We start from the raw sequence: 19,883 nt of genomic DNA on the forward strand, positions 1-19,883 counted from the left end.
CTGACAATGCATGGAGGGTTTCACCCCAAATCCAGCACCCTGAGTCTGTACACTAAGCGGAAAGAAGGAGGCCGAGGACTAGTGAGCGTCAGAGCCACTATCCAGGATGAAACAACAAAGATCCTTGACTACATCAGGAAGATGGCCCCAACTGATGAGATGCTTAGTGAATACCTCAGGCAGCAGAAACCCGAGAAGAAGGAGGACGAGGAATAACAGGAACCGTCATGGAAGGACAAACCCCTACTCGGTATGTACCACTGGCAGACTGAAGAAGTGGCTGATATCGAAAAATCATACCAGTGGCTGGACAAAGCTGGACTGAAAGACAGCACAGAGGCACTAATCACAGCAGCACAGGAATAAGCTCTAAGTACAAGATCAATAGAGGCCGGGGTCTACCACACCAGGCAGGACCCCAGGTGCAGGCTGTGCAAAGATGACCCTGAGACAGTCCAGCACATAACAGCACGGTGTAAGATGCTAGTGGGCAAGGCATACATGGAACGCCATAACCAAGTGGCTGGCATAGTGTACAGGAACATCTGTGCCGAGTATGGGCTGGAAGTCCCAGGATCAAAGTGGGATACACCCCCAAGGGTGGTGGAGAATGACCAAGCCAAGATCCTGTGGGACTTTCAGATCCAGACTGACAAACTGGTAATGGCTAACCAACCGGACATAGTAGTGGTGGACAAACACAGGGAGAAAGCCATAGTGATAGATGTCGCCATCCCAAGCGATGGCAACATCAGAAAGAAAGAACATGAGAAGCTTGAGAAATACCAAGGACTGAGAAAGGAGCTAGAAAAGATGTGGAAGGTGAAGGCAACAATGGTCCCCGTGGTAATCGGAACACTTGGGGCTGTGACCCCTAAGCTGGGAGAGTGGCTCCAGTAGATCCCGGGAACAACATCCAAGATCTCTGTCCAGAAGAGCGCAGTCCTAGGAACAGCTAAGATACTGCACAGAACCGTCAAGCTCCCAGGCCTCTGGTAGAGGACCCGAGCTTGAAGGAGTAAGACCGCCTGCAAAAAAAAGGGGGGCGAGTGGGGAATTTTTCTATATATATATATATATATATATATATATTTTTTTTTTTTTTTTTTCTTTTTTTTTGCTGACGCTTTTCTCAAAAGCGAGTTAAAATGTTAAGCTACCTACAATTATTTACCAATTTCTACAACTAGGCAACTTTACGGGAGCCACTCACAGTAAGTGCCTTACTCAACCATCCTACAGCTGGAGATAGAATTTGAATCTATGATGCAAAAATCAGAACACGTCATCTTGCCTACCATTTAGTTGAACACATGGATATTGTATGAGCGTCATGTTCATGATCATAAAATACTCAGTCTCCTGTTTGTGCTGTTAACTCCTAGAGCATTGTGGTCATGCCAAATAAAAAAGTGTGAAGAAACTGGAAAGCTACAAAGACTTTCACACACACACGCACTCTCAACAATTTAAAATAGAACAGCTCCTCTGCAACATTGAGGAAATACATGCTGAACTGCATGGCCTAACACTGAGACACCATACAGTATAAGTTTGTTCAGTGAGTTTGAATTCATTTACATAATTTTAATAATTTTTTCTATACTTTCTTGCATTAAAGGCTGAATTAATACATAAGCATTGAATATCATATGCATGTATATTGCATATCCTTCACTCACACATTTATCAGTAGTTACAGATAAAACACACAAAACACAATAAAGCACAATAATAAATAACTGAACTACCGAAACCAAATAAAATCATAATGAAAAAAATGATAGCTATGTCCTATTCTTCCCAGGTCCCAATTTTGAGGAGCTCTCAACCTGGGGATAAGGTAAGGATAATTTTCTGGCTATCTCATGTCAGTGGGTGGAAGATGTGGAGTGATGGTGCCTCTCAATTGTTACATTTATTTAGTAGGCACTTTTCTCCAAAGCAACTTTTAGGTTTAAGGTTACAATTATTTGCCTATTTATACAGGAGCATAATTTTTACTGGAGTAATTTAGGGTAAGGACCTTTGCTCAAGGATACTACAGCTGGAAGTAGGGATTAAACCTGTAACCTTTGTATCCAAAGGGAGTAGCTATAGCCACTATACTATATGTTTTCTATCTACTTCTACAATGAGTGCATTACATTAGCAGAAAGAGAGACTTAGATGCAGACGCGTGATTACTCTTCACCATATGAATCAATGTACATAACACGAGTAGTTGCCTAAAACTATCCGAATATCAACGATTCTTTCCATTTTTTTTTTTTTTAATATATATATATATATATATATATATAAACATTTACACTACATTATAGGCGTTGCTGCATGAAGGTTTTCCGTTGTTTAATAGGCATGATATCAAAGTTATAGTGCATGAACATTTATACAATACATGAACTTAATAGCTCATGATTGAAGTTAGTCTGGAAGAGGTGAGTTTTAAGACCCTTTTTAATTGTGGACAGAGATTCAGGAGTTCTGAGTGACAGGTGAAGGTCGTTCCACCACAATAGAGCCAGAACCGAGAACCTTTTGTGCTTTACCTTTCGTGCATGGGTCCACCAATTGCATAGATGTGGAGGAGTGTAGCAGTACAGCTGAATTCAATAATAAAATGTGCAGTACAGTTTGATGGCACTAGCTGGGAGGCCAGACAGGAGAGAGTTGCAGTTGTCCAGGCAGGATATCACCATGGTCTGGACAAGTAGTTGTGCAGAATCTGTTGTGAGATAAGGACAGATCCTGCGGATGTTGTGCAGGATGTATTTGCAAGTCCGGCTGTGATTTCAATATGCTGAGAGAAAGATGTAGACTTTAGTCAATCATTATGCCCAGACTCTTAGCCTATAAGATATGCAAAATCAATGACTTGTCTAGCTTGATAAAAAGTTCATGACAGGAAGACAGGCCAGCAGGGAGGTGCTTTGGAGAGGTTGAGTAGTAGGTGGTGATCAGACATCTATGCAGCGATGTCTGACAGGCACACAGAAATGTCTGATGCCCCAGGTGAAAATGAAAGGAAGAGCTGGGTATCATTGATGTAGCAGTGGTAGTTGAATCCATGGGAGGCGGTGACAGGGCTGGGGGAAGAAGTGTAGCTTGAGAAGAGTAGAGGGCCCAGTACAGAGCCCTGTGGAACACCAGCTGAGAGAGGCGAAGGAGAAGAACGGGGACCCCGCCAGACCGCTTCATAGGATCTGTCTGATAGATAGGACTCAAACCATTTTAGTGCTGTTCTTTTGACACCAAGCTGGCCAAGAGAGGAGAGTAGAATCCAGTGGTTTACAGGGTTGAATGCTGCAGACAGGTCAAGGAGGATGAGGACTGAGGAGAGGGAGGATGCTTTAGCTGACTGGAGAGCATCAGACACTGCCAGGAGCCCTATCTCGGTGGAGTGACCATTTTTTAATCCAGACTGATATCCATCAAGGAGATTGTTCCGGGTGAGGAATTCAGATAATTGATCACAGGCTACCAGTTCTAGAGTTTTTGACAGAAAACGCATGAGGTAGTTTTGGACTGAGTTAGGATCCAGACAGGGTTTCTTTACCAGAGGTTAAATGAGGCAGTTTTGAACACAGATGAAATGCAGCCAGAGAAGAGGGAGGAGTTGATGATCTTGGAGATGATGGTGGACAGTTGTGGGGAGGTGGTCTGTAGGAGTATCAATGGGATCAGATCTAGCAAGCAGGTGGAGGCTCTATGTGAAAGAAGGCAGGAGATCGGAGATATCAGTTCCTAGCAAAGGCTTGAATTCAAAGAGCATGACTTCACAGGGAGGTCCAGCAAAATCAGGGCAAGGAGATGCCAAGAACTTGTCTGATTGCATTGACTTTATCTCTGAAAAACAAAGCAAAAGTATCAGCACTAAGAGAAAATTAGGAGGAGGAGGACAAGGCTTGGCCGGATCCCACTCTTTGGTGGGTCTGGGGTTCAAGTCCTGCTTGGGGTGCCTTGCAACAGACTGGTGTCCCATCTTGTGTGTGTGTGTCTCCCCCCTTCCAGCCTTGTGCCCTGTCTTGCTGGATAAGTCTCCGGATCACCGCAACCCCACTCGGGACAAGTGGTTTCGGACAGTGTGTGTGGGTGTGAGAAGGAGGAGGGGGTGGCGGAAGACAGAGTAGGGATGAGAAGGTGGCAAAGAGTCTGTGTGTGTTTTTTTTTTTAGTTGCAGACTGTATTTTGTAGTGGAAGATGATTGTTTTAGCTGAGGAGACAGCAGAGTGTAAGGAAGCTAAGAGTTCTTTGTAGACATCCAGGTCCATGCAAGTCTTGGACTTTTGCTGTCGTCGCTCTGCAGCCCAGAGTTTCATCCTGTTGGACGTATTGTATCAGTCAAGGGGTTCAGAGAAAACCCCCCTAAGAAAACCCCATTTAGGACAAGTAACTGATAACTTTTTTATTCTTCTGACTGTAATGACATTTTATCCAAAAAAAATAACTATCCCGTTAGAGTTCACATACATTCAAACATTACGTCTGACTAATATGAATATTTTAAAGAAAAGAGAGCAGTGAAAGGTCCAGATCATGCCGATTTTTTTCTACTCAGATTATATTTAAAAATACATCTGGGAAGCAATACATATATATATATATATATATATATATATATATATATATATATATATATATATATATATATATTGTCATGGTCACGTCTGAGGGAAGCGGCGGACCCAAGTGCAGAGCGGTAATCGTGGTGTCTTCGGGGAAATCCAACAGAGGAGGTCAGAGGATGGGCAAAGGGTCTTCGAGGTGCGAACGTCGTAACAGGGAGGATCCAAAAAGCAAGGTCAGTGTACAGGCAAGAGGTCGATGATCCGAAGGAGGCAGTAGATCGGGGGAACAAGGGACGGGTTCGGGGAAGGCGTTCGGGAACAGGAAATAGCTGGAGAAGGTCGCTAACGAGGAGGCAGATCAAGGTTCCGCATCAGCTGGTTGTCCGACGCAGCCTTTTATGCTGCGGTCTGCGTTGGGTCACAGGTGTTCCATGTTCGCCCGGAGGTGTGGGCGTGGCAGTACCCCCCCCCCCCAGGATCGGTCCCGAACACTCGAGGGCGACCAGGGGGACGGCCTCGAGGCCGAGGTGCGGGCCGATCCGGATGACTGCTGTGGAAGTCGGCGATGAGGCTTGGATCAAGGATGTCTCGTGCCGCTACCCAGCACCGTTCCTCAGGTCCGTATCCTTCCCAATCCACCAGATACTGGAGTACCCCTCCACGACGGCGGGAATCCAGGAGTGCCCGTACCGCATACGCTGGTGCACCACCGTCAGGCAGGAGAATTGGGTCTGGAGGCGTGCTTGCGGGCTGGTGTAGGGAGGTGGCCAAGGGTTTGAGGAAGGATACGTGGAACGTTGGGTGTGTGCGTAGGTGTTGGGGCAGTTGCAGGCGATATGAGACCGGGGTAACTCTGCGGATAATCTTAAAGGGTCCTATGTACCTTGGGCTGAGTTTCTTTGACATATACGGTCCTTGGAGACCCCGGGTTGATAGCCACACCCTCTGTCCAGGTGCAAGGGAGAGGTGCCGCCGATGTCGATCGGCTTGATATTTGATACGGGTTTGTGATTCTTGGAGATGTCGTCTGACAGCTGCCCATACCTCGCCACTGGTTCGGTACCAAGAGTCCACAGCCGGCACATTGCTGGATCCCGGTTGCCATGGGAACAATGGTGGCTGGTACCCCAAGATGCACTGAAAAGGAGAGACACCTGTAGAGGTATGGGTGAGCGTATTGTGGGCGTACTCTGCCCACGGAAGGTATCGAACCCAGTGAGTTGGGTGTTCAAGACAATAGCTTCTGAGGTACCGACCGATGTCTTGCTGTAGCCGTTCTACCTGCCCATTGGCTTGAGGGTGGTACCCCGATGTCATACTCACTGTGACCCCGAGTTTCTTCCAAAAGGCCCTCCACACACGCGATGTGAACTGAGGACCCCTGTCGGACACTATGTCTTCGGGTATACCGTAGAGCCGGAATACATGCTGAAACAGCAACTCTGCTGTCTCCAAGGCAGAAGGGAGCTTGGGCAAAGGAATCAAGCGACAGCCCTTGGAAAAACGATCGATCACGGTCAAGATCGTGGTCTTACCATCTGACAGTGGGAGGTCCACTAAGAAATCTAACTCTAGGTGCGTCCAGGGACGGTTGGGTACCGGCAGGGGTTCCAGGAGCCCTGCTGGACTCTGATTTGAAGCCTTGGACTGAGCACAGACTGGACACGCCCGGATGTAGTCCTGTACGTCCTCCCGGAGGGACGGCCACCAGTAGAGCTGCTGGATCCTAGCCTGAGTCTTCCCAAACCCTGGGTGTCCTGCCGCTGGATGGTCATGGGCCCATTGTAGGAGAGTCGTCCTCAGACCTGGTGGAACATATTGTTTTCCAGAAGGTTTACCTGGTGGTTCGGGGTCCCCTTGTTGGGCTTGGGCCAGGTCCTGGGTGAAGTCCCACTGAATGGGTGCCACAAAGCAGGACCTGGGCAGGATGTAGTCTGGTTCCGTTACCTCCTGCGTTTCGTCATGCAGGCGGGAAAGGGCGTCCGCTTTGATGTTCTTTGGACCTGGTCTGTAAGTGACAGTAAAGTTGAACCGAGAAAAGAACAGCGCCCACCTGGCCTGTCGCGCGTTGAGGCGCCGGGCTGTCTGCAGATATTGTAAATTCTTATGATCCGTGAATACCAAAAAAGGGTGTTGTGCCCCTTCTAGCCAATGTCTCCACTCTTCTAGGGCTAACTTAATGGCTAGGAGCTCTCTATTTCCTATGTCGTAGTTTCATTCGGCCTCAGACAGTTTCCTGGAAAAGAATGCGCAAGGGTATAATTTCACGGGCTTACCTTGCCTCTGAGAAAGGACAGCGCCTACCCCTGACTCAGAGGCGTCAACCTCCACCACGAATGGCAACTCAGGGTCGGGTTGATGCAGAATGGGGGCTGTAGAGAACTTGAGTTTGAGGTTCTCGAAGGCTCGTTGGGCTTCTAGGTTCCACGGGAGACAAGGGGTTTTACTCGCTGTAAGTGCTGTCAATGGTGCGACGATCATGCTGAAGTTCCTGATGAACCGGCGGTAAAAATTGGAGAACCCCAAAAATTGCTGGAGAGCCTTAGTGGTGGTTGGGCGAGGCCATTGCTGGATGGTCTGGACCTTACCCGGATCCATAGTAATGCCGTCTCGGGTAAGTATGAACCCCAAGAAGGAGACCTTCTGCTTGTGGAATTCACATTTCTCCAACTTCACATATAATCTGTTCTGCAACAGTCTCTGAAGCACCTGTCGGACAGTCAATACATGCCTGGCCAACGTATCAGAATAAATCAGGATGTCGTCAAGATATACCAGGACACCTTTGTGGATCATGTCCCCGAGCACATGATTCACAAACGTCTGGAATACGCTGGGTGCGTTCGCAAGACCAAAAGGCATAACCAGGTATTCGTAATGACCCAGGGTGGTACTGAAAGCAGTCTTCCATTCGTCACCCTGCCGGATACGAACTAGATTGTACGCACTTCTCAGGTCTAGCTTCGTGAACCATTGCGCCTGCTGAATGTTCTCAAGGGCGGCTGTGATCAAAGGCAGAGGATGTGGATATTTCACACAAATATTATTCAACCCCCGATAGTCAATACAGGGGCGTAACCCCCCATCTTTTTTCTCGATGAAAAAAAACCCGGCAGACGCGGGGGACGTGGATGGTCGAATAATTCCTGTCTCTAAGGCTTCAGTGATATAAGTCTGGAGGGCGGATTGTTCGGGTCTGGACAACGGGTAAATGCGACTACGCGGAGGCGTGGTACCCGGCAAGAGATCAATTGCACAGTCCCACGGGCGATGCGGTGGGAGCTCGGATGCGTGTCTCTTGCTAAAAACCTCCGCAAGATCCTGATACTCGGGAGGAACTGGCACCTGCAGTGCCGATTCTGAGCCTTCTATAGACGTAGCTCGACAGGGTAGCTGTAAGCAGGTTCTCTCACATTGGGGTCCCCAAGCCACCAACTCCCCAGTACTCCACTGAAAAACCGGGTCATGCTTGGAGATCCAAGGGAACCCAAGAATCAGGGGCAACTCCGGAGACGAAATCAAATAAAAACTCAACATTTCCTGGTGACATACACCTACTCTCACAGTTACAGGGGCTGTCTGGTGGTCCACAAAACCCTTCCCAAGGGGCTGGCCATCTAGGGCGGTCACTTTAAGACGCCCCCCAATGGGTTTGGAAGGAATGCTATGAGACCGAGCAAACCCAATGTCCATGAAGCACCCTGCTGCTCCCGAATCCACCAGTGCTTGCGTCTGTACCTGTCCTGCTCCCCAGGATAACATTACAGGTACCGCAAGGCAGTTACAACAGAGGGTGCCACTCACCTTGGTCTCAGGGCGGACAGGGCACTGGAGACGGAAGTGACTAGGGTCACCACAGTAAAGACAGAGGCGATTTTGTAGTCTTCGCTGTCGTTCGGTGAGGGGCAGGCGCCCCAGCCCCAGCTGCATCGGCTTTGCTTCAGAGTGTTCGGGACCGCATCTTTCTGGAGCCGGTTCTGAGGCTGGTCCCTGGGTTCTGATCTGGTTATCTAAGGTTACAGCGGTTTCTATGAACCGATCAAGGGTCCATCTTTCTCCTCGGAACACCATTTCACCGCGGATGCGTGAGTTTAGACCACGGCGAAAACTAGCCAGCAGGGCTCTCTCTCCCCAATCGCTGCGTTCTGCGAGAACACAAAATTCTAGGGCGTAATCTGCCACGGGTCGGTCACCTTGCTGTAGACTCATGAGTCTTTCACTTAGCTGTTCCTCCGGTTGAACCAGTCCGAAAACGGCGAGGAACCGGCTCTTGAACTGCGCATAAGTGCTGGGGAAGCCATTTGTCCAGACTGCTGTCGCCCACTCAAGTGCTTTGCCCGTGAGCAGAGAGAGGACGTAGGTGATCCGGCTCTGAGCTGTGCTGTAAACTGGGGGCATACTGGAAAAAACGAGCTCACATTGAAACAAGAAGCCTTCACATTGTGCTGGGGTCCTGTCAAAGCGGGTCGGGGGAGACAAGTGGAAACCGCGTGAAGGAAAAGGAGTGGCGTTCGACGAGTCAGGCGCTGCAGGACCGGCTGCGCGTTTCTCAATGGGCTGTGTGGGCGCACGCGACGTATTCAGCACGCTTACCACCTGCTTGTAAGAGGCGATGAGGTTGTGGAGCGTCTGTTCCATACCTGCCAAGCGTGCTTCACGCGAATCCAACTCCGCTTGGAGATGGTTCAGCTCCGCTGGATCCGTATACGAGGCGGAACCTTCTGTCATGGTCGCGTCTGAGGGAAGCGGCGGACCCAAGTGCAGAGCGGTAATCGTGGTGTCTTCGGGGAAATCCAACAGAGGAGGTCAGAGGACGGGCAAAGGGTCTTCGAGGTGCGAACGTCGTAACAGGGAGGATCCAAAAGGCGAGGTCAGTGTACAGGCAAGAGGTCGATGATCCGAAGGAGGCAGTAGATCGGGGGAACAAGGGACGGGTTCGGGGAAGGCGTTCGGGAACAGGAAATGGCTGGAGAAGGTCGCTAACGAGGAGGCAGATCAAGGTTCCGCATCAGCTGGTTGTCCGACGCAGCCTTTTATGCTGCGGTCTGCGTTGGGTCACAGGTGTTCCGTGTTGGCCCGGAGGTGTGGGCGTGGCATATATATACACACACACACACATACATTTTAAAAGCTATATATATATAGCGGCTATCTATATATATAGCCAGCGCAAGTCAAATTTATTTACTCGTGTTAAGTCCAGATCAATTGATGCCAGCTCTAAGCAATGAAAAAATAAAACTTAAATATTTTTTCCTTTAACTGATCATTACTAATTTCCGCAAATTGTAAAGTACACAGAACGCCACTGATCATTTCTGTTCGTTGAGCACAACGGATGGAAGGGGTCTGAGCGCCAAAATTGCTCTTCATGCTGATTGGATGCCGTCGTTTCATACTTTTATCCAATGAGAGAAAGGGTCGTCAATATAAATATTACCTTAGCAACGATCAGTTAATATTTTATCTTCTAATGTTTAGAGGAGGGTCGCTGTGTACGGTAATGAGGTGACGTGGAGAAACCAGTTGCAAAGCTAGAGCTAAGGCCAAGACTTGTTTATCCAGAGCTGGACTGCAGTTTCTAGTCAGCCGTGTTCACAGATTGCTGCGTAAAGGCAACTATGCTGAGCGCGTTGGTGCTAGAGCCCCAGTTTACTTGCCTGCTGTGTTCGAGTACCTGACTGCTGTAATCCTCGAGCTAGCTGGTAATGCTGCCGGGACAACAAGAAAACGCGCATCATTCCCCTCCACTTTCAGCTCGCTGTCCGCAAGGATGAGGAGCTGAACAAATTACTGAAAGGCGTCACGATCGCCCAGGTTGGCGTGTTTCCTAATATTCAGGCCGTTCTTATTCCCAAGAGAAACGGAGAAGACTGTCAAGACAAAGTAAACCGAGTCGCAATTACTACACAATCCAAAGGCTCTTTTAAAAGCTGTTGTAACCGAGCGTTCTTGTTGGGTTCGCCGAGACCGTTAGGGCTCCAGAAAAATAACAAACGCTACCCGTCCGGGTTGGTTTCCAACACCTTCGAAATCTTTATTGGATGTCACACGTGTATAACTTACAAGAAGACTTGCTGATGCACTCCAGTGCGCATGTACAGAGTCCAGCCTATAGCAAACCCCGAGGGGAGAAAAGACTCATCATACACACATATGCACCACTAGTGAACAGTCTCCCAGTGTCACCACATCCAAAATTAAATGTTTTACACTGTCTTCATTTCTAGAAAAAGCGCATTTCTCTATACATATGGAAAGTTACAGCTTTACTGATAAAAACATATCTCGAAGTAATACTTTTTTAGAAATCAACGTTACGAAAGTGCTTAAGTTGTATAGAATTCCTAGGAGTCCCCATAACTCTGGAAGCATTTTTCCTGCAGGTATCATTTCTGATGACCGTTATTACGCCACTACTACTAAATACTTATGGTATAAAAACCCATTAAAGTAACAGGTTTGCCGCTTTCTTGAAATGGACTTCATTTTAAACCGAATACAGCCTATCGATAAACAAAGCTTGTTTAAGCTGACAATTTAAGAGGGTTTAAAATGAATATTCTCATGCTGCAGTGTTTCTAAGCGTTTTATAAGGACATGGGATGGTCTTTGGTATTTTGCATAAAAAAAGTTTACGACACAATAAAATCCAATGTTTTTGCTGTCTGATGTTTGGTACAGTTAAAAAATTGTGAAATAAGCTCACGGATTTTTTTTCCATTTGCGCCGCAAAAGTTCACCAATTGCACACGTTCTTACGTCCCGTAGTTGACCAATGGCAATATAGAACGAAACCGACCAATGGGAGCGTGTCTATTGTGTTTATAAGACAACGACGCACGCAGTGCGCGACTTTAATGTAGTTCGCAAAAAAAAAAAAAAAAAATGTGGTGCTGCCATGGCTCGTACCAAGCAAACCGCTCGCAAATCTACTGGTGGTAAAGCTCCCAGGAAGCAGCTTGCCACTAAGGCTGCACGCAAAAGTTCCCCGGCCACCGGCGGCGTGAAGAAACCTTACCGTTACGGGCCCGGCACGGTGGCTCTGAGAGAGATCCGCTGCTACCAGAAATCCACGGAGCTGCTGATCCGCAAGCTGCCGTTCCAGCGCCTGGTGCGAGAAATCGCCCAGGATTTCAAGACTGATCTTCGTTTCTAGAGCTCTGCTGCCATGGCTCTGCAGGAGGCTAGCGAGGCTTACCTGGTTTGTCTGTTTGAGGACACCAACTTGTGCGCTATTCACGCCAAGAGGGTGACCATCATGCCCAAAGACATCCAGCTGGCCCGTCGTATCCGCGGAGAGCGCGCTTGAAGTTCCCGCTGCAGATAGTCATCACAAAGCCCAAAGGCTCTCTTAAGAGCCACTTCAATTCTGCCTTAAAAGAACACGTGTTTCGTTTGGCATGGGGGGTGCGGTGGCGCAGTGGGTTAGACCACAGTCCTGCTGTCCGGTAGGTCTGGGGTTCGAGTCCCGCTTGGGGTGCTTTGTGATGGACTGGTGTCCTGTCCTGGGTGTGTCCCCTCCCCCTCCGGCCTTGTGCCCTGTGCTGCTGGGTGGGCTTCGTGACCCTGTATGGGACAAGCAGTTCTGAAAATGTGTGTGTGTGTGTGTGTGTGTGTGTGTGTGTGTTAGTAGAGGGGGGAAAAAAAAGATATTGTACCGTAGTCTAGTCTGTAAATATATTGTTTTGGGGTCTTGCTCACAAGGGAGAGGAGAAGGAGCGTGTGATCAGCTGCAGACTAGGAGCAGTGACAGTAGTAATGTGGTCGCTGCAGTAGTGAAGGGGGACCTGAGCCATAAGGCAAAGCTCTCTGTTTACCGGTCAGTCTATGTCCCTACCCTCACCTATGATTATGACCTTTGGCTAATAACCGAAAGAAGATTGCGGATACAAGCAGCCGAAATGAGTTTCCTCTGCAGGATGTTGGGACTCACTGTCTGTGACGGGGTGAGGAGTTCACACATCTGGGAGGAACTCAAGAGTAGAGCTGCTACTCCTCCACATTGAGAGGAGCCAGTTGAGGTGGTTTGGACATCTGATAAGGATGCCCCCTGGGTGCCTCCCTTTGAAGGTATACCGAGCACGGCCAACTGGGACAAGGCTCCGAGGTCGGTCTAGGACCCACTGGAGGGATTATATCTCACAGTTTTCCTGGGAACAGCTGGGGATCCCCCAGGCTGAGCTGGAGGAAGTTGTGGAGGATAGGGGCGGCTGGGTCTCTATTCCTTCCCTGCTCCCACTGCGACCGTATTAGGACAAGCGGGATGGATGGATAGTCTGTAAATTGCTTTGCTTGTCCATAGATGATGGAACAGCTTCATTTCCAGAGCTGTACCTCAATCACACCCCCACCTCCCTGGGTCCTAAGTATTGAAGACTTCAGAGTTTTAATCATTATTTTAAGTGCTTTTACTGCTGCTGTTCTGAGGGCTGCCACACAAACTCATTCTATTGCATACGATGACAAAGTATGTTATGATGGTTACCGGCTTCAGTTAAAATGTGGTATAATACCGATATATTGCAGTCAGGTTCTGAGGGTCCTGTCTCAATGCATAGACAAAAATGTTGTCATTTTGCAGCTTCACTCTGCTTCGTTCTATAGTAAGGGAGATGGAAGGAATTGTCACCTCAACTTGTTTCAATGTCAAAGGTTCTTAATGCTTGATAATGTCTTTTCAATACTGTCTTACCACTTTCTCTTTTTAAAGTAATGAAGGTGAAAGCAATGGTAGAGAAACAGAATTTTGCTAGTGATTTAAGAATATGGAGCAACAAAATCATATTTGCGAAAGCTCTTTTGAGCAGCTGCATAAACCTGATTTTACTAATGTTCCATCAGAATAAATGCATCAAATTGTCAGGAAAGGCCTTCTAATTTTGGAAAATGCATCTGAAGAGGTAGCTAATTCAAAACCTGTCATTTACTGTTGTTTTGCTTCTCGATGAGGGCACAGTACTGTTATTACTGAATGAGAGGTGAAGGTCATGTTCATGTGATGCATCAAGGAAAATCATGACCAAGTAGCAGCAGTCTAAATCATAGATTATGAAGGCATGAAATTGCCAATCCCAGGAGAGATTCACTTTGATTGCATCAGCATACAGTAATAAAATACACTTACCTAAAATAAAAAGTAAACACATAAATGAGGAAAAAGCTAAAGTAAGTGAAATATAAATAAGTATGGAAATAAATGTTACCAACTGATGTAAGTAGAAACATAAGTGAAAGAATAGGCAAAAAAAAAAAAGAATAGTGAACTTGAGGGTGTTTGGACTGGAGTGTAGGACAAAATCCCCCTGGGACAATATTAAAATTTTTTTATCCTTCTGATTATTTGTAGTTTATGAACCCTTCTCTGAATTGTAAAATATTACATTTATCATATAGTGAGACTGCAATAAGGAAGGTATTGTGTTGAGGGGCATGTGGGGTTTTGGAGGCATGGTTGGTTTGTGTCTAACCCCCTTCATTTTGGTACAATGGGTTGAACATCTTTCATGGTGGTATACATTAATTCTTGCATTCACATTTATTCATTTAGCTGATGCTTTTCTCCAAAGTGATTCACAATGTTAAAGTCACAATTATTAAATGCTTGCAATCATTTACCCATTCATACAGTTGGATAATTTTACTGGAGCAATTTAGGGTAAGTATGTTGCTCAGGAGTACTACAGCCAGAGGTGGGGAGTAAACCTCTCACCTTTGGGTCCAAAGGCAGTAGCTCTAACCACTACACTAGGCTACCAGCTGTCCTATGCATTCTAAATTTATAGCTCACTGTTTTACAACATAAATCAGAATCAGAATCAGAACGAGCTTTATTGCCAAGTATGTTCGCACATACAAGGAATTTGTCTTGGTGACAGGAACTACCACAGCACAGACAGAATGACAGTGACAAGACAGGTGAAAAGATAGAGTATGTGAGCAAGGGATAAAAAATATTTAAAAATATAAAGTACCGAATATACAAGTTATAATAAAGTACCGAATATAAAAGTTAGTTGTACAATCATAAAAAAGCATTAAAAACATTAAAAGAACATCATATATCTTTGAAAAATAAGAAAAAGCAATGTTAAAAATACTGAGTGTTAAGGCTGATTCAACTTTCATTTACTACCACCTGATGCTGTGTCCTATGCCATGCTGAAATGAACCAACAGAGAGAAAGATAATATTTTCTAGGATTACTTCAGTATTAAATTACTTCATTTTATATTTTTTCTTCCATAATGGCATTGAAGTGCAATAACAGAAAAATAAAGCAGGAGCTTCTGTTATTTTTTTATGTAATTAAGAAGGTTTTATCCAAATTTATACTGCGATGGGATTGCTGGGCTCTTTTCAGTTTTTATTGGTCAATGGAATTAAGAAGGTTTTTTCCTACTTTGCACTTCAGCTAAGAGGACAGTGTTTCAAAGGAGGGTCTTTGTTCCACTTTATGTTTCAAAACATTGAGTTTTGTCCTATACTCGAGGAACAACACCCAGGGAACCATGACTCTTGAGCGATGGAGTGGCAGGGCAGATTTAATTTATAGTTTGTTTGAGTTCTTTTTTTATTTTTATTTTTTTAAAGAAAAGAAAAATCTTTATGAATTTAGTTCTTGCTTTTCGACTGAGCCCTAAGCCCTAATCATAAATAAGAATTGCTGTAACATTCCTCTTACATTCCACGATTAGAAAGCATTACCGCGTTAAAAAATGTTAAAATTAAATATGTACTTCTATATACTAAATACGTATCTAACTAAAGAATGTACTCAATGATTTTGTTAAATTCCTTGCTGCAATTAATAAAGTATGATCCTGTTCTATGTGGGGTGTGAAAGTAATCAATGCAAAGTCCAGGGTCAATATATTAGCAGGAGAATGACGAAAAAGAAAACGAGAAAATTAAAACTTATTAAGGTCATATTCGTTAAGTCCAGTCAAGTGTACTGAGACCATTACTAATCGCGCAAGCGCAGACAGCCAAAATCGTCACGGCGGTTTCAATTAGGTCGTCTTTGCTTGGTTAAGTACTTGCTGGTTTGTTAGGGGTTCTATTTTTCATTTATCGTTCAGTGTAGCAATGTCTGGTCGTGGAAAAGGAGGGAAAGGTTTAGGGAAAGGTGGTGCTAAGCGCCATAGGAAGGTTCTTCGTGATAACATCCAGGGAATTACGAAGCCTGCTATTCGTCGCTTGGCTCGTCGTGGGGGTGTGAAGCGTATCTCTGGTCTGATCTATGAGGAGACTCGAGGCGTCCTGAAGGTGTTTTTAGAAAACGTCATTCGTGATGCTGTTACCTACACCGAACACGCTAAGAGGAAGACTGTCACCGCTATGGATGTTGTCTATGCTCTGAAGCGTCAGGGTCGCACTCTGTACGGCTTCGGAGGTTAAAACTTGTACCGACTTAAGTGAAAAAAACATGAAAGCCAAAGGCTCTTTTAAGAGCCACCCACATAGAACGAAAAAGAGCTGTTTAAGTCCATTATTTTGTGTGTTTACAGAACAACTAAAACGTAATTTCAACAGGTGAAATAAGCTCCATGAAACCCGAGAAGTAGAACTTTAACCAGGATACAGTTACATTTACACTCCCTTCTACGTCAGATTGTTTAATGTAGTTAAACGTATTTCTGAACCCATTTCCTTGAATATTACAGCTTAAGCGACGATAAGGACCGAACGATTTGGTTATAAATCAGATAGAGTGCTCTTCATTTGCGCCACAAAATTCATTAATTGCAAACGTTATAACGTCCTGTGGTTCATCAATGGCAATTTAGAAGGAAATGTAGTGTTAAATGTAGACCGAAACATAGTGTTAAATTACGATTATCTGCGCTCTATGGGAAATTGTCCGCGCACTTTTAATTCTTAACACTAGCTCTTGAAATATTAAATGTCCCTTGAAGTGTAGGAAGAGAAAGAGAAACACTCATGTAATGCACTGTATTTTTGTTGTTCGAGAAGTACGTCACTTTGGAGAAAAGCACCTGCTTTATGAATTAATATAAACGTAAAATTCAGCAACGATAGGGTTAAGGCAGGAAGCTTTGCTCCTGGCTCGCAAGGCTAAAAATGCGCCACAAATGTTCAACCAATAGGATCTGAATATTATCGGGCGGACTTAGCCACTGCCAATGAAAATTTGCTGCAATGGGGGCTTGATTGGCATAAATTTAGCATAAGTAGAGGTGTGTGAGGGAATACGGATGTATTGTGTTCTGTGCTAGTTGTGTCGCTATGCCTGAACCTGCGAAGTCAGCGCCCAAGAAGGGCTCGAAGAAAGCTGTGACGAAGACGGCAGGCAAAGGAGGAAAGAAACGCAGAAAGTCCAGAAAGGAGAGCTACGCTATCTACGTGTACAAGGTGCTGAAGCAGGTCCATCCCGACACCGGCATCTCTTCCAAGGCTATGGGCATCATGAACTCGTTCGTGAACGACATTTTCGAGCGCATCGCTGGTGAGGCTTCTCGTTTGGCTCATTACAACAAGCGTTCGACCATCACTTCCCGAGAGATTCAGACCGCTGTGCGTCTCTTGTTGCCCGGAGAACTTGCCAAGCATGCGGTGTCCGAGGGCACCAAGGCTGTCACCAAGTACACGAGCTCCAAGTAAAAAGCTGCAAATCGCCGAAACATAAAAGGCTCTTTTAAGAGCCACCCATCTATTCCAGTTAAAGGCAAGATTTACTGTTTGTTTTATGAATGTAGTACATAGAATTCCTTAAATATATGCATTACATGTGATATATTAAGTAAAATTTCTCAATGGATATATCAGTTCCAGTTTGGAAACGTCAGAACGAAAACTCCTTAAGATTTTGCTGTCAAACCTATGGAACAAGTTTAAACATGGGTACTCGATGATGACACACTTAAAAACATAATGATCACTTGAGTGTTTTACTCTAAATGCTTTTCATTTGATTACAATATTAAAGCCTTAATTGTTTCAATAGAATGGTATACATTCATGACTTATAGTTAAATACACGTGTGTAGCCCTCTCTGTTGCATCTTTGTTACGATCACGCAAAGCACAAGTAACTTCAAATTATTGGGAATTGACTATTCTGCCACCATCCCCAAGGAGCCTAACACAAATTGTAGTACTCATGGTAACTGCTAGTGTAGGGAGGAGAGCTATTACTTTTGGGTAGTTTGAGCTGTAGTATCCTGAATTACTCCAGTGAAATAACTATAGATTGGGATAGCTCAAAATTGAGCTGCTTATATTTCTTATAAGCAGCTCAATTTTGAGCTATCCCAAAGTGAGACAACTTAAACAGGAACACTCAATGTGAAAACAAATCTACTTTGAAAAAAAGACAGACCACCACAGCTTTTTTTCTTCCATACTTTATTCAATACAGTATGAACAAAAATAAAATCTTCCAATATTTCACATCACAAATCAACATTCAAACATGACAGAGCTTGTTTACTTCTCCAAACATTTTATTTTATTAATTCAAAGAGTATTAAACATCAGAGTTTAACAACAAATATAGATATCCACTATGGCAAAAAAGAACCTGGGACTTTAAAACCCCTGACCATTAAAAGTGGTTTAAATACAAGGTCTAAGACATGTGTATTGCATCCCATCAAACTTTTACAGTATGATTTTGCTCTGTCATTAAAAACCATAAACATTAAGTATTCATAAAACACACATCTAAAAAATAGTTATTAAATCATTCAAACAGTTTTTCCAAACAAAAATCCCCATCCTCCACAGCTATCAGGTGGGACTCTTCCCCAGGCCCTGACTAACTGAACCTGGGGGAGACCACACCTGAGACAAATGAATAACTAATAAACCTGAATGACTTGGTACCACTATGGAGGAAGGAGGATATTCTCAGCCATTTTGAAGCATTGCAGTCAAGACTGTCACCCCCAGCGCAGTATCGGAGATCAGCTTAGCCTTCCTCCTGCACCTCTTCTTCTTCCTAGTCACTCCCATAAAATGTCCACATGACCAGGTGTGTCTCTCTCCTCCTCAGCCCAGGACCCCCCAGAAGTGCCCAGCGAAGAAGACGACCATACTACACTGGCCTGGACAACCACTCTCTTACCTCAGTACCCACCGCTGATCCCAGCTGCTCCGCAAGCGCCACCAGACGAAGGCTGGGCTTCCACGCTGCCCCCCCTCAACACCGCTTCTGCCCACACCACCCCGGCATAGGTCGGCTTGCGCTGCAGGCAGCTGCAGGAAAGATTATCTTCCCTCCCACAGTAGGTACAGTGGCAGGGGCCTACGCAGTCTTTGACCAGGTGGCTGATCTCCAAACATCGCTGGCACTTCATCGTCTTGCAAGACCTTACAGTATGTCCCTGACCAAGACACAAATGGTAGGAGAAAGACTGACCATGATGAAATAGGTAGCCTCTTGCCTTGCCCAAGGGAAAACACGCAGGCAGGTGTCTATAACCATACATCCCTGCAGGGTCAGGATGCAGGTAAACTTAAAAGCGTCTCCGTCCAGTCCAGAAGATCCTGGTCTTCCTCGTGTTCGGGGAAGACGTCAGCAAAGTACCCCAGGAAAGCTGCCATGACATCCGCCGACACGAAGGGGTCGAAGACGTGGACAGTCACAACTCTTCTGTTCTCCCGAATGGTTCAGTGGAGCAGGAGGAGCAGCTTGGAATGCATTGCACTCACCCTACATGTCTCTAATACTCTCCGATAATGTTCATTGGTCACCAACATGACGTCAAAAAAATAACAGGCTGTTTTTCTGGATACAGACAATGTCCTCTGTTGGAAATCCCAGGAATCCAAAAAAATCTCACAAACAAAAGGAATGTGCTTATGAAATTTAAAGTCATCCTGGTTCCTCCAGCAGAAGAGGATGGTATTCTTCAAAGACTGCGTCCTTTCAGCCACCATCCTCACTGCCAGTGATGGTCTCGCCTCCTCCTCAGAGACTGCCTGCATCTTCAAGGATAACCCTATTCTGGGGTATCTGGTATAAACAATTCAAAATTAAATTAAATCTCTGTGCCACTCTGCGGGGATGGCAGACAAGCCACCCAAAACCCTGCACCTCAGGCTTGGCAGGCTCCCCAAAAAAAACAAAATGAACACTTGCAAGGAAGCAGAGCTTCACCCCAGGAAAGCTGGGGATATGCCACGTTATATTAGGCTCTACTCTGCCCCCACGAAAGTTTTAGTACTGCAGTTTGAGTTAAGAAAAAAAGCCAAGAAACAACAGCTAATAAAGTTAAACAAACAATGGAGTAAACAGCTCTTTCTGGGATTCAAGTGAGTGGCTCTTAAAAGAGCCTTGGGGGGGGG

At 45.6% G+C, this 19,883-nt stretch overlaps 2 protein-coding genes and 2 pseudogenes across 2 annotated transcripts in view; 3 read left to right on the forward strand and 1 right to left on the reverse strand.

The window, feature by feature from the left end:
* LOC108926489 (uncharacterized) overlaps positions 1 to 19,883 on the reverse strand; it is a 35,352-nt gene that overhangs the window by 15,125 nt on the left and 344 nt on the right. Inside the window, exon 2 of the mRNA XM_029252443.1 lies at positions 5,824 to 5,852. Within this exon, the coding sequence (XP_029108276.1) occupies positions 5,824 to 5,852 (29 nt within the window). The remainder of the gene's footprint in view (positions 1 to 5,823; positions 5,853 to 19,883) is intronic.
* On the forward strand, positions 10,075 to 11,156 carry LOC114910977 (histone H2A-beta, sperm-like; annotated as a pseudogene).
* LOC108926502 (histone H3-like) lies at positions 11,473 to 11,883 on the forward strand (annotated as a pseudogene).
* LOC108926477 (histone H2B.1-like) lies at positions 16,667 to 19,825 on the forward strand. Its single transcript, XM_018739152.2, has 2 exons — positions 16,667 to 17,191; positions 18,589 to 19,825. Exons 1-2 carry the CDS (start codon positions 16,821 to 16,823, stop codon positions 18,965 to 18,967), a joined length of 750 nt encoding a protein of 249 aa, XP_018594668.1. The 5' UTR covers positions 16,667 to 16,820; the 3' UTR covers positions 18,968 to 19,825.

Source organism: Scleropages formosus, chromosome 1 (genome assembly GCF_900964775.1).
Source record: "Scleropages formosus chromosome 1, fSclFor1.1, whole genome shotgun sequence".
Lineage (NCBI taxonomy): Eukaryota > Metazoa > Chordata > Actinopteri > Osteoglossiformes > Osteoglossidae > Scleropages > Scleropages formosus.

Coding starts and splice junctions, on each gene's coding strand:
- LOC108926477 (XM_018739152.2), top strand. CDS start 16,821: ATGCCTGAACCTGCGAAGTCAGCGCCCAAGAAGGGCTCGAAGAAAGCT. Junction 17,192..18,588: donor ACCAAGTACACGAGCTCCAA/GTAAAAAGCTGC, acceptor TCTCCTCCTCAG/CCCAGGACCCCCCAGAAGTG.